The sequence below is a fragment of the Talpa occidentalis genome, unplaced genomic scaffold (genome assembly GCF_014898055.3).
Source record: "Talpa occidentalis isolate TD23 unplaced genomic scaffold, MPIMG_talOcc4v2.1 talOcc4.14, whole genome shotgun sequence".
In the NCBI taxonomy this organism is placed as follows: Eukaryota; Metazoa; Chordata; class Mammalia; order Eulipotyphla; family Talpidae; genus Talpa; species Talpa occidentalis.
This window is the reverse complement of record NW_023601433.1, coordinates 39,526,279-39,540,597: the sequence shown is the minus strand read 5'-3', so window position 1 is coordinate 39,540,597 and position 14,319 is coordinate 39,526,279. Positions and strand designations below refer to the sequence as shown.

Sequence of the window (14,319 nt, the reverse complement as noted above, 5' to 3'; positions counted from 1 at the left end):
TCTGCTAATGGTGTTATTTACAGAGCAGTTTCATTGTCCCAAAACTCCTCTGTGCTCTGTCTATCCTTCCCTCTCTCTTCCCAATCCCTGGCAAACACAGACCTTTTTACTAACTCCATAGTTTGCCTTCTCATTATTTCTTGAATAGAGTTGTTTTTCCCTGTGTAGAATGTTCTTTTCATACACCTGTATAGACACCTCCTTCACTTTCCTCAGTCTCTACTAAGAAGTCACCTTCCCAGTGTAATATTTTTGGCCATCCTATTAGATATTTTTATGATCTAATATGTTCTATATTTTATTTACCGTGTCTACTTCTTTCACAATAATAAAGGAAAACTGTAAGGACAGATTTTTTCAGTCTGTTCTCTGCTATGTTCCTAGAATGCACAGTACTGCCTTACATATAAGAGGGTCAAAAAACTTTCGTTGAATGAATGTATCAAACTAAAACACTCAGTCTTCCAACAGAACACTGACCTACATTCAGTTGTCAAAAATCTAAATACCTGAGTGTTGTTCATCAATTTCTTCTACTGATAATTTCTCACATTTGGCTGCTATGTCTTCCAGGTTGTCTTCTCAGTAGACTATGAATCCATACACTTTCATCTTCTCTCTCACTACCTAAGGTTCAGCCATATATCCTCTCTCAGCTAGATCCCATCTGCAGCTGCTCCTCACAGACAATAGTAGTAAGAATGATCTTTTAAAAAGTTAAACACAATCATATCACTTTTCTCCAGTGGCTTTAGGGATAAAGTCTAACTTTCTTATACGCTGCCATGCTCTTGTATCTATTTTCTTTCTGTCCTCATTTCTCACGACTCTCATATTCCTTTTTATGCTTCCACCATAGTGTACAGCTTTCCTTTACTGAATGGCTCATATTTTCTTTTCCTCTAGACTGCAGTCTATTCCGTCTATCCCTAGACACTTCCACTGCTAAAGCTTTCTGCTTTCTCTGCTTTTAGCTTAGAAATAATCTAGTCCTCAAAGTTTAGACATATGAAAGTCATCTTCTGTGCTTTTCAGTGGGTGCTCCTATACTCATTCTGTTTGTTTTCCTATCATGCTGTACTGCCATTTCCTATTTACCAATCTTGATTTGTTCTCCTTGAGAACTGGGACTTGTTTACCACCTATGTATCTCCAGTCCCATATATATATATCAGGCATTCAATAAATATTTATTGGAGACGTAAAAATTTGTTTCTTACCTCTCTCTCCTGTTTTTTTCCAATTTGTCTTTCAAAATCATAATTTCTTTGTTGAGAGCAAGTTGTTGGCCTTCTGAATCATGAAGTTCTTTCTTCAGATTTTTAATTTCATTTGCATGAATACCTTCTCTTTTAGATAATTCTTCTTCATAAAAGATACTTTTCTTTTCCAAATCAGTTTTCAGTTTGGTTATCTCTTGCTGATGTTCTATACTGCATATTCCTGGTGAGTAACTGATTTGTTTTTGCTATAGAAGCAATAATAACAAAGATTAGTTTATGTAAAGAATAATAAAATATTAAATATTAACTTCATTCTTTAATTAAAGGACAGTCCATATAACTGAACATTTTTTTCATAGTATCACACAAAAATAATACTTTATTAAAGCTATAACATTTTCTCTGCCATATGTTTAAAGTATTTCCTTAGCAGATAGTTATTGTGGTTGAATTTTAGTTTTCTTCACACCAAGACTGTATATTTATCTGAATTTTCTGCTGTAAAATAACTGTTTGACACTGAAATTTCTGATTTATATACTACTATTGCTGGTACATAAAGTGGGAAAAAAATCTAACTGCACTACGTTTCTGTTGAGTAATGAGTGAAATATTACAAATCCATTTGTTCCTTTAAAGTATTAAATTGGGTGAGGGAATGGTAGAGCTGGAGTGTACAAAAAGGAAAAAGGCTTTTCCAACAATCTAGGGAGAAAAGATGAAGGTCTATTCTTACATATTCATATCCACTCTGGGAAAAAATGATAGTCCTGTTTGTGTTTAGGTAGTTCACTAAGGAAAAATCTGATTGAAAGCTATCTTTTAAAAATTAGGTTGCAAGATATTCTTAGTAATAAGGGAGGAAAAAATGCAAAGTTTAAAAGTTCTTCTAGGTAGTGGCTGAAATATAGACAGAAATATGCATATACAGATTAATAGCAGAGTTATTATTTGTTGAGCTTTGTAATTTTTCCATTATACTGTTTTACGTTATCTAGCTTCCTAAGTGATAAAAATTTTAAGACTCAAAAAATCTATGGGTTTATCTTAGTAACTTCAAATTAAATTTTGGAGGATGTTATGTCCTATTCTGAAGTTAATATGAAGGACAAAAATGGTTAACACATAGAAAACTATGTTGCTCCTTCTAATTTGAGCACATAATTAATATGAAACAACAAAACAAATGCATCAATGTCAGCCTGAGAAAAATGGCTGTAGGGGGTACGTACTGCAATATTTAATCATTGATTCAAAGTCTCATTATTAAGTGCCTACCACATACAAGGCCCACACAAGTCCGCAGTTTCTGAGGCAGCCCAGCACCCAAAGCTCTGCTGAAAATGGGAAGAGCTACCATAGGTCAGGCTCTTGGTCTTATGCATCTACACTGACATCTGTGGCACTGACCATTCACCTAAACTACCTTTTTTTAAAGATTTATTTATTTATTTATAGAAGCACTGGGTACACAGTCAGAAGCGCAGGAGAGTGAGAGAATTCACCAGAGGCAGAGCAGGGACCAGAACAGGCAGACCGACGAAATACACAGCTGAGGGGAGCAGTGGGCACTGCAGGAGAGGTCTGTGGTCCATGTGGGACCCTCACCGGCAGCCGGGGATCAAACTGGCGCTGCAGAGGCTGCAGGCAGCCTCACAGCCCAGTGCTCAACCACTGCGCCACCAGGGGAGGCCCTAAACACTTTTTTACTTCTTTAATCACCTAAAGAATACTGTGAGCTGGCTGATCTGTTTAGTAAAGTCTGGCTGTTGGGACGGGGGCAGCATGTACTAGATATTTCAAGCAAAAAATTACCCTGAAATCAAATCCTAACAAAGACACTACCAAGAAAAGTTACAGATTAATGTCACTTATTGATGAAGATGTAAAAGTCAGATAAAATGCTGACAAAAGAATTAAATCATATGTAGTAAAGAACAAATACCTACCACAAATAGGTTTTATTATAGGTATTGAAGGTAATTTGATATTAGCATATATAAATGCACAAAATTGATTAATTTTTTAAAAAAAGATTACAATAAAACAAATCCATTTGATAATCTAAGTAGATACTCCCACCCAAATACACATTTTTTTATACTATCCTAAGTCCCACAATAAAACAAAACAAAAATGGAATACACTTATTCTCCTAACTTACAAAGTGTACATGTTTAAGCTATCAAGCAGAATAATAACTATGGGGGAAACATTAAAAGTACATAAAATACATTTAAGAATAACAACAGGGCCTCCCCAGTGGCGAAGCTGTTGAGCACTGGGTTGCGAAGCTGCCTGCAGCCTCTGCAGCGCTGGTTCGATCCCCGGCCACCAGGCGAGGGTCCCACATGGCACGCAGACCTCTCCTGCCGCCCGCTGCTCCCCTCAGCAGTGTACTTCGGTCCTTCTGCCTGTTCTGCTCCCTGCTCTGGCTCTGGTGAACTCTCTCACCCTCCCACGCTTCTGACTGTACCCAGTGCTTGTATAAATGAATCTTTAAAAAAAAAAAAAAAAAAAAAAAAAAGGATGTTTTCCCTCTATTTCTCTCATTTAGTGTTAGTAGCATGTAAAAAATAGTCATAAAGGAATGCTAGAAAGAAAAGTGATAAATCATTATCATTTCAACTGAATATAACTGTTTCCCCAGAAAATGCAAATGAATCCACTGATAAGTATTAGAATTGACAAATTTGGGTAAAAAAAAATTGTATGAGATAAATACAAATGTGGTGCTGATATTAGCTAGACTTATTGTGATCATTGTGCAATATACAAATACTGCATCATTATGCTTTATAAATGATAGTAAAATAATGTTACATATAAATTGTCTCAATAAAAAAATTAGTTAAAAAAGATAAGCACAGGGCCTCCCCGGTGGTGCAGCAGTTGAGCGCTGGGTTGCGAGGCTACCCGCAGCCTCTGCAATGCCGGTTCGATCCCCGGATGCTCCCCGGCCACTGGAGGAGGGTCCCACATGGCACGCAGACCTCTCCTGCTGCCCGCTGCTCCCCTCAGCAGTGTACTTCGGTCCTTCTGCCTGCTCTGCTCCCCGCTCTGGCTCTGGTGAATTCTCTCACCCTCCCGCGCTTCTGACTGTACCTAATGCTTGTATAAATAAATAAATAAAAATAAATCTTTAAAAAAAAAGATAAGCACAAATCAATATTTTTAGATAACAGAGGAAGCAATAAGAAAGCACAGTAAAAGTTTTCACTGTTAATAGCAAAATGATCAAACAAAAACCACCAGAAACTAACATATACACACATATGAGAAAAAAACAACAGTGAGTAATATTTCTGATTTACATAGTAAAAAAAACTAGAAGTCTTTATAAAAGGTATAAAAAAGACTTGAATATAGAAAAGTACAAGTAATTAAAAGAGATGATTAAATATACATGTATTCAATATTTCTCAAATTACCTCTCTTGCAAATCTAACAAAGCTTTTTTTTAGTATGTGGGAAATAACACGGGGTAAGGAATAGAAACAAATGTTCTTTGTACATGGGCAAATATAAATTAGTAAAAGTACCCAAAAAAATCCTGAAAAAATAAAAAGAGTAAAGATAGGGAGAGAATTATATTTTCAGATATTAAAGAATACTATAAATTTTTTTTTAATTTATTTATTTTATACAAAAACTGGAGTACAGGCCAGATGCGCGGGAGGGTGAAAAGGTTCACCAGATACAGAGCGGGGAACAGAATAGGCAGACTGACGAAATACACTGCTGACGGGAGCAGTGGGTGAGACAGGAGAGGTCTGCCACGTCATGTGGGACCTCGCCTGCCGGCCGAGGATAAACTGACACTGCATAGGCTGCGGACAGCTTTACAGCGTGGCCCTCAACCGCCTGCGCCACCAGGGGAAGCCCTAGAATACTATAAATCTTTAATAAAATATAGAAAGGTCTCCATCCCAAAATAGTTTAATTCAATATATGAGGCATCTTTAATCAATGAGTGAGGTAATAATTAATAGTGTAATTAATAATTAACAGTGCAATTAATAAAATTGAAACCACCAGCTAGTAATAAAAGAATGAAACTGGTTCTCACATCATATTCTTTAGGAAACAAATCCCAAAAGGATTAGAGTTAAGTATTTTTTAAAAGAAATAGAAGTATCCAGAAAAAAGCTGAATTACATACTTGGCAATCTCTGAAAAAAGGAAAAGCCATGTTTTGAAGCAACAACACCAAACAAACACTAAGGGAAATTAAAACAAATCTTTAATTTTAAAAATAAATAAGACCAAAATTGAAGGACAAATGATAAATTGGTAAATAAAAATATTAGAAAAAGTATAATTTTTACTATGCAAAGATCTTAAATGAAATAAGAAAAACACTAAATCTATAAAATTAAATGAGCATGATTTAAAGACATAGTTCACAAAGAGAAAACGATTAAACAACTTACTAATAAAGCAAGAAATATCTCTCATACTTGTAAAGATTTGTGGTACATACTGAGTGCTTTAAAATGATCTGGTAACTTTATTTTTAGATATCTTCCTAAGAAAATGATACCAAAAGAGCAGTGCAGGAAGGTGCTCACAGGAATTATAATATTGCAAAAGTTAAACATTTAATATTAGGAAACTAGGTAAGTGGATTTTTTTAATAATCACTAAAAATGTGTTTGGGACAATTACATACTGAGTGAAAATGTTTATATCATAATATTCAAGTAAAAAATACATGTGTTAATGGCTGAATTGTATTCCCTCAAAATTCACAAACCACCAGTACTTCAGGATGTGACACTGCTGAAAAGTGGGGACTTAGCTACTGCATGTTCTGACTTACATGCAGAAACTAAAAATCTAACTCTGAGGAGCCAAAGTAGAAGATAATTGTCATGGGGAAATGTTGAACAAAAGGGTACAAAATTTAATATATGCAAGATGAATAAACTCTACAGATCTAATGTAGGCAGATGACCATGCTAAGAATACTGTAGTATTTGAAATTTGCTAACAAGTTAGGTTTTAATACATACATACACACACCCCACCACCACCACCACAACAACAACAACTTTTGCCAATTATACCTCAATAAGGTTGGAAAAATATTAAATAAAATAGAGTGCTTATAGATAGTTAAAATGAAGTTATTAGGGTGGGCCCTAGTCCAATCACTATGTCACTATAAAAGGAGAAATCTGGACTGTGGCATGCATCTCTTTCAAAAAACAGCAGCAGAGGGAATACTTCCTAAATGATTCAATGACACCAGCATTGCCCTGATACCAAAAGCAGAAAAGACATCACAAGTAAAGAAAGTTGTAAACCAACATGTCTCATAGACATAGATGCAAAATTCCTCAACAAAATACTAGCAAATTGATTCCAACAATATATAGTAGTTATACACTATGACCAAGTGGAAGTTATGTCATGTACCCAAGGCTGTTTCATCATGCTGAAATCAATTAATGTAGTGCTTCATATCAACAGGCTAAGAAATAAAAATCACACAACCACATCAACAGATGCAGAAAGAGCATCTGACAGAATCCAATACCCATTCATGATAAAAACTCTCAATGAAACAGGAGTAGTGAATAACTTCTTCAACTTGATAAAGAACGTCTACACAGAAACCTACAGTTAACATATTTATTGGTGAGAAACTCAGTGATTTCCCACTAAGATCACAAACAAGGAAAGGATGTCATCTCTCACCACTAATTTTCAACTTTGTACTGGACATCAGGGAATTGGTATGACTTCTTCTTTAAGTGTTTACCAGAATTCAACAGTGACCACATCTGGGCCTGGTGCTTTCTGTTCCGGAACATTATCAATGATTCAACTTTTTTGATAGAGTCCTTTTCAGATGACTAATTTCTTCTTGTGTGAGTTTCAGAAGCTTGTGTCTTTTAAGGAATTGATCATTTTTATCTAGATTATCAAAGTTGTGGACATATAACTGCTCATGGTATGCCTTTACTATCCTTTTAATGTCCATGGGATGTGCAGTTGTATAGTGATATTCCTTTTTTTTTTTCATTTCTGATATTAGTAGTGTCCTCACTCTTCTATATTCTTTGTCAAAATAAAGCTTATTACTGATCTTAGCAATATTCTTAGTCAGAAGCTTATTACTGATCATTTTAGAGAACAAGTTTTGGTTTCATTGATTTTCTTTATAATTTTCCAGTTCTAATTTAATTGATTTCTACTCTCACTTTTATTATTTCTTTTTTGGTTTATTTTATTTTGCTCTTTTCTCATGAGTACGAAGATGATTAATTTTAATTTTAGACCATTCTTCTTTTCTAGTAGAGTAGTGTCCTCTTATCCACAGAGGAAATGTTCCAAGATCTCCAGAGAATGCCTGAATCCATGAGCAGCACTGAACCCTACATATTCTGTTTCCCCCCCACATATACATTCATATGATAAGGTTTAATTTATTAGGCACATAAGAGATTAACAATAATAATAATAAAAAAATAACAATTATAACAACATAGTGTAATAAAAGGTGAAAGGTGGTCTTTCTCAAAATATCTTATTGTACACACATCATATTTTTGGACTACGATTAACCACAGGTAACTGAAATTGTGGAAAGGGAAGCCACAGATGAGGGAGGGCTACTGAATATACATTCCTGCTATAAATTTCCTGCTGAGCACTACTTTTACTACATGCCACAATTTTCAGTAAGTATGTTTTCATTTTCCTTTAGATCAAAGTATTTCTACATTTCTCTTGAGATATTTTCTTTGATGCAGTCTAATTTAGTAGGGGTCTGAGAATAGACCCTGTGATTCCTATTCTTTTTAATTTGTTAAGAATTTGTTATTGTTTGTTTAATGGCCCCAAATGTATGATTGTTCCTATGAACTTAAGAATGTATATTCTTCTAATGTTGGATGAAGCAGTCTATAGATGTCCCTTATATGCAATTTATTGATCATGTTGTTAAATTCAACTATACACTTAGTGATTTTATGTCTGCTGGACTGTTCATTTCTGATAGAGGGGTGTTGAAGTTTCCAATTATAATGGCAGCTACATCTATTATTCTTTATATTTCTATCAATTCTTATCTCATGCATTTGCTACTACATTTTTACACCCATACATATTATGCCTTCTTGGAAAACTGACCACTTTTACACTGAGAAACTTTCCTTATTCTGAATTCCACTGTCTGAAATTAATATAGCTACTCTCACTTTCTTTTGATTAGTGTTAACATGCTGTATTGTTTCCATCCGTTCATTCTTACCCTATTATGTGTCCCTATATTTAAAGTGGAGTTATACATATCTTAAAGACAACAAAGAGTTGGACGTTGTTTTTTGACCCAATCTGACATGATTCCTGTTTTGTAATTGGTATATTTAGACCAGTGACATTTAAAGTAATTGCTGGTATCTCTGGACTAGTATTTGCCATATTTGCTACTGTTTTCTATATGTTGCTATTGTGTTTTCATTGTCGTTCCTACTTTTGTCTTCTACTCCTTTCCTGTTTTTCATGCTTTTAAATATTTTATATGATTTCATTTCCTATTTTGAACATATCAGTTATACTTTTCTTAGTGATTTCCTAGAATATGCAATATGCACTCGCAACCAATCCAGGTCCGATTTCAAAAAACACTTTACTACCTCATAGATAGTCCAAGTACCTTAAAATGAAAGAATCCTATTTCCTCCCTCACATTTGTGTATCATAACTGTCATTCATTTCAGTTATATTATGCACATAGATAAGCATACATTATTACCATTATTTTGAACTGTATGTTACCTGTTAAATTTTTTAAGAATAAGAAAGTAAGTTTTTACTTATTTTACTATCACTTATTCCTTTGCTGATGCTCTAGTATTATCAATCATAGCTGATTTAAATACCCAGTTTAATAATTTCATCTGTGTCATGAGAGCCTGGTTCTGATAGTTACTCTGTCTCTTCCAACTGTATTTTTTTGTCTTTTAGAATGTCTTGTAATTTTTTTGTTGAAATATGGAAATGATGTACTGAAAAGGAGCTGCTGCAAATAGGCTTTTATTAATGTGGTGTTGAGGTATGGGTGCATGAAAGCTTTCTATAGCCCCGAGATTGAGTCTGTACCTCTGGATTGGGAACTTTAGACATCTTTGTCACCTTTTCTCTCCCATTTAGTTTGGACGGGATGGAGAGGATGGGCTAGTGATGGGTATTTTTCTCTCTTCAGGTTGGTTAGGCTATAATAGAAAACCTAAGAGGTTAAGCTCTTCAAGTTGAAGAGTTGCTCTGAGAGCAGACCTTAACTAAGAAGAGTACACTTTGGCATATTTCAATCCCCTAATGGCATAAAGGGATTTTTCTCTGATATTTACTATAAGAACTTGGTGGTAAGCTAGGAGGTAAAACTCATAAAAATATGGGACCCACAATAACAATGACAAGGTCCCCCTGGAATTTTTACTTCTCTGACATGTCCACATTGAGCCTACAGCAATTTTTCGATTACAATTCAGGTTTCATTATATGGTTACTGATTCCTAGAGAGGCTATTGCTATGATAAGTTGTGATTCTCTGTATTTGCCTGTTGGTCTCACCAAGGGGGGGGGTGGCACTTTATCCTATGACATCACTTCTCTCACAGATATAAGAAGAGTTGGTGATTTTTCAATTTGTTTAGCTTTTTACTTGTTAGGATGAACTGACGACATGCAAGCTTCTTACATACTCTATTGGAAACTGACCATAATCTTTGGACTTTCTTTATGTAGAGGATCATATGGTCTGAAAATAGAGAATGCTTTACATCTTCCTTCCTGTTTGGACAATTTTAATTTCTATATCTTGTCTTATTTCTATATCTTGTCTTAATAATGTTAAATAGCAGTGGTGAAATGGGCATCCTTGTTTCATTCCTAGTCTTAGGGAGAATGTTTTCAGTCATTCACTATTGTGTAAGATGTTAGGTGCCTAACTGTCTTTTACCATGCTGAATATGTTACCTTCTGTTCCTTACTTTTTGAGAATTTCTATCATGAAGGGATGTTGGATTCTGTGAAATGACATATGTATATAAATTAAAGCAATGATGCTTTTTCTCTTTAGGTTCTATTAATGTGATGTATTATATCAATTTATTTTCTTATATTGAACCATCCTTGTATTCCTTGGATAAACCCTACTTTATCATAGTGTGTAATTCTTTTAGTCTGGTGTTGGTTTCCTAATATTTTGTCATATATTTGTGCATCTGTATGCACTTGGAATGCAGTCTATTCTTTTCTTGTGATGTTTTAATATGACTTATTATCAAGGTAATGTTAATGGAATAAATTAAGAAGTATTTTCCACCCTTGTATTTTTGGGAAGGCTTTAAGAAGGATTGATGTTAGTTCTTTTTTAAATGCTTGTTTCAATTCACTAGTGTAGCCATCTAGTCCTGGACTTTTCTTTGTTAGGTGGTTTTTCTATTTGTTTGGTTTTGTCTTTATTACTGATTCAATCTCTTCACTTATGGGCTGTTTGAGATTTTCTATTTTGTCATGAGTCAATTTAGGTAATTTGTGTGCTTCTAGGTAAATTTGGTTGCGCTGTAATTTCATCTAAGTTAGTATGTTGGAACAGAGTTGCTCATAATACTCTTTTATAATCATTTTGCTTTCTGAGTATATGTAGCAAAGAATCTATTTTCATTTCTGATATTAGTAATTTGCTTACCCCGACCTTTCTTTGAAAGGTCAACAAAAGTGACAAGTTTTAGGTAGACTAGATAGTCCAACTCTATAGGTGGTATAAGTATTTCTTTAGCCACAGACTTCTGCTGAGGTGTTTGCCCATACCTGTGATCATCCTATCCCAACTAACATAAGTATTGACAAAGTTAGCTCTCAATCTCTCCTAATTCATTAACAAGATAGACAACCTCTATATCTAACCATGGTTCCTATGCATATTACCAATACATCTCTTCACAACTATTTTAACTCCTTCCTGACAAATTTCTTCTCCCCATTAAATATAGTCTTTCTTTTCCTTCCAGCATGATTAAGAAGTCTATATCAGTTTCCTACTGGGAAGACTAAGAATTAAGAATAATAAGTTTGAAGGATAGCTAGCTTTTACTCTATACCAAAGACAGAAAGTACATAAACAAACACTCTTGGTAAGCCAAAAGAAGAGACAATTAGTTGAAGTTCATAAAATAAAATCAAACAATACCTTCAATCCCTCCAATTCATTTTCCAGTTGCTTAGAATAGTGCTCACTCTGTTCACGCAATTTTCTGTCTTTAGATGCTTCAGCAGCTACAGCTTCTGTGTGAACTTCCAGCTTTGAAATGAAATGAAAAAAGCAGATTTCATGGTTTTCCAATGAAATAATTTTATCATGGGCAATTAGCTTATAATAGGAAGGCAATTCCTATATTGAAATTCATATTAAATAAAATTACCAAACTTCAAAAATTAAAGAATAAAATTTATATTATTTCACTAATCTATAGAAGCATCTTATCACTATCCCATGGGCACTACAAAATTTGCCTGTCTACTAACCTCTTTTTTGGCTCTTTCTGTTCTGCGCAGTTCTTGCCTTAAGCTTTCAACTTTTTGCATCACCAGGTCCACCTCTTCTTCCTTATCTCGGACATGGCGAGCAAGTTTCTGTTTTTGGGTGTGCAATTCTGTTAGTCGCTCATTGATCTCCATGAATTCCTGCATGGCCAGTTTCCTCTGACAGTGTGCATCTTTCAGCTCTTTGGATTGGTTTTTTAAGCGCTCACTAGCCTGGACTAGTTCCTACAGTTTTGTGAAAAGAATATAAGTTACCAATTCTGAAAGCTAGAGGCCAAATTTGGCCTTTAAAGTGCTACCATGAAGTGAAGAAGAGTCAAAATTATTCACCTCAGGATAAAATGAAAAGAAATTAACTACACTTTAACAGATAGTAAGAACAGGGTGCTCTGTTTATAGTGTCAATTTTTTATGGTAACTGCAAAAGAACAGCTGATTTAAATTCTATACCTTATTTTCTACAAATAAACAGAGTATAGAAATATAAGTTGTGATGGTTAAAAGATTTTGTGAAATTTAACCCTTTGCACTCCGAACCATTTTACGATATTTTGATTTAATTTCTTGTACCATTTCAAGATAAAACTTCAGGGAAACATGCATGCCTCAAAAAGTTGCGTTGAAATAACCTCAATTCCCCGTAATCACTAATAAATTGCAATGTCCCCTGAGAGGGGACATCCGAGTGATATGCTAGAATTCCGATGTCCCCTGAGAGGGGGCAGCGGAGTGCAAAGGGTTAGTGGTTATTTGTGAGTTTTTTTAAAGACTGTATCAAATGATTACAAATGATGAAAATAAACTGTCCTTGATGTGGAGGCTATGCCTTTGGCCAGAAGCTAGGAGAATAAGCTAAACTCCCTAATTAAAGAGAAGTGTAGAGGAGCTGAGGTAGAATTAGGTCAGCAGAACCCTCTGCCTCCTAGCAAAAGGAATTGCAAATCTTTGGGGGAAAGAACCTCACTGAAATGTAGGATTTTGTAATAGCACAAAATATGTGCTCACAACCATAGATTACTAAACACCCAAAGAACAAATCAACAAAAACAAACAACAATAAACAATAAAAAGAAAACCCAATGGCACTTGATAATTGAATCATCTATGAATGAAATGTCTGAAGGAAATCACAAAAATGGGAAAATGACCAGACTCTTAAAAATGATTATAAGATTCATAAAAGAACTTTATAGAACATTTAAAAACGAAAAAAAAAGGTTAAAATTAAAGATGACCCCACCGTTATAGGAAATTCTATAAAGTAAAATGAAAAAGGGAAACCAAACCAAGGAACTTAAAAAAATTAAGCCATACAATACCAAATAAAAGTAAAAGACCTTAAAAGAAATCAGAGAATGAATGACAAATCACCTATTCTCCATCCTCAAAAAAAAGGGTAATGAGGTAATGAGGCTCAAACAGATATCCAAGAAGTAACAATAAAACAGTCGAAAATATTTTTAGAGACATGATGAAAATGATACTTTCAAGTATGAGGCACATGTAATAAAAAACTGACAGATCTTACCACAATCAGGTGTGCAGGAAAGGAATCTCTACAGATTTATTTCAGAAAAAATAAAAATGATTTTTAGATGGAAGACCTAATGAAGGGAAATGAAAGGCTAAGAAAGTGGTAAAACTGGAAACAACCTAAGTGTCCTCCAAGAAATGATTGGATTTAGATGTGTAACCATACAATGGAACATTATTCAGTCATGAGGAAAGATGAAATGCTACCATTTATAGCAAAATGGAAAGATTTTCAGGGAATTATGTATAGTAAGCAAGTTAGAATAACAAAGATAAAAACTAGACATTTATGCAGTGGATGATCTGACAAAGCAAAATGCTAATAAAAATTAACACACTAATAAGCAAAATGAGGTTTCTTAAGTTAAGAGGGACAAAGGAGAGAGACAAAGGGGTTTAAAAAAATCCACATTGTGAATATAAGTGAACATGTTTATAAAGCTATAATATAAAAATGTCTCAGTTGTAAACACAAAGCATATTGACTAGAATACTGGTCAAAAACAGCAAGGATGTTTCAAAGAGGTCACAGAGTTAAAGGACCCTAAATTGGGAGGAGAGGCTTAAGATAATAAAATTCAGATAAGTTTATATTAAATTTAGTTAATTATGGATGATAAAGTTAAAGAGTAACTGCCAGAAACTACTAGGACAAGTAGAAACTAAATGGAAATAGGAAACAACAATGAAAAATAGAAATCCCTAATTAAAAATCAGGAAACAAATGTTACAAGATGAAAATAATCTCAGAGATTGTGTGCACAACAATGTGAATATACTTAACACTACCAAACTGCACACTTCAAAAATGTGTTTTTTTTTTAATTTAATGTGTTAAATTTTTTGTTACATATATTTTAATCATAATTTTTTAAATAGCAAGAGAGGAGACCCAAAAAAGCATAGAAAAAACATGACAAAGAGAAAGCAAAAAGTCAAGTTGTGGAAACATAGCCATACATTAGTAATGCTAATCTCACCTGTTAAAGGCAGTTTGTTATACCAA

The 14,319-nt window shown here is 34.2% G+C and overlaps 1 protein-coding gene across 7 annotated transcripts in view; it reads right to left on the bottom strand.

Moving 5' to 3' along the window:
• CDC42BPA (CDC42 binding protein kinase alpha) overlaps positions 1-14,319 on the bottom strand; it is a 277,737-nt gene that overhangs the window by 80,356 nt on the left and 183,062 nt on the right. For 5 of the 7 annotated variants that reach the window (XM_037510331.2, XM_054694969.1, XM_054694968.1 and 2 more), the window contains exons 13-15: positions 11,763-12,005; positions 11,428-11,538; positions 1,221-1,468 (exon numbers count right to left, since the gene is read on the bottom strand). In XM_037510331.2, the coding sequence (XP_037366228.1) occupies positions 1,221-1,468; positions 11,428-11,538; positions 11,763-12,005 (602 nt within the window). The remainder of the gene's footprint in view (positions 1-1,220; positions 1,469-11,427; positions 11,539-11,762; positions 12,006-14,319) is intronic. The other 2 variants (XM_054694971.1, XM_037510333.2) reach the window with 1 other exon arrangement.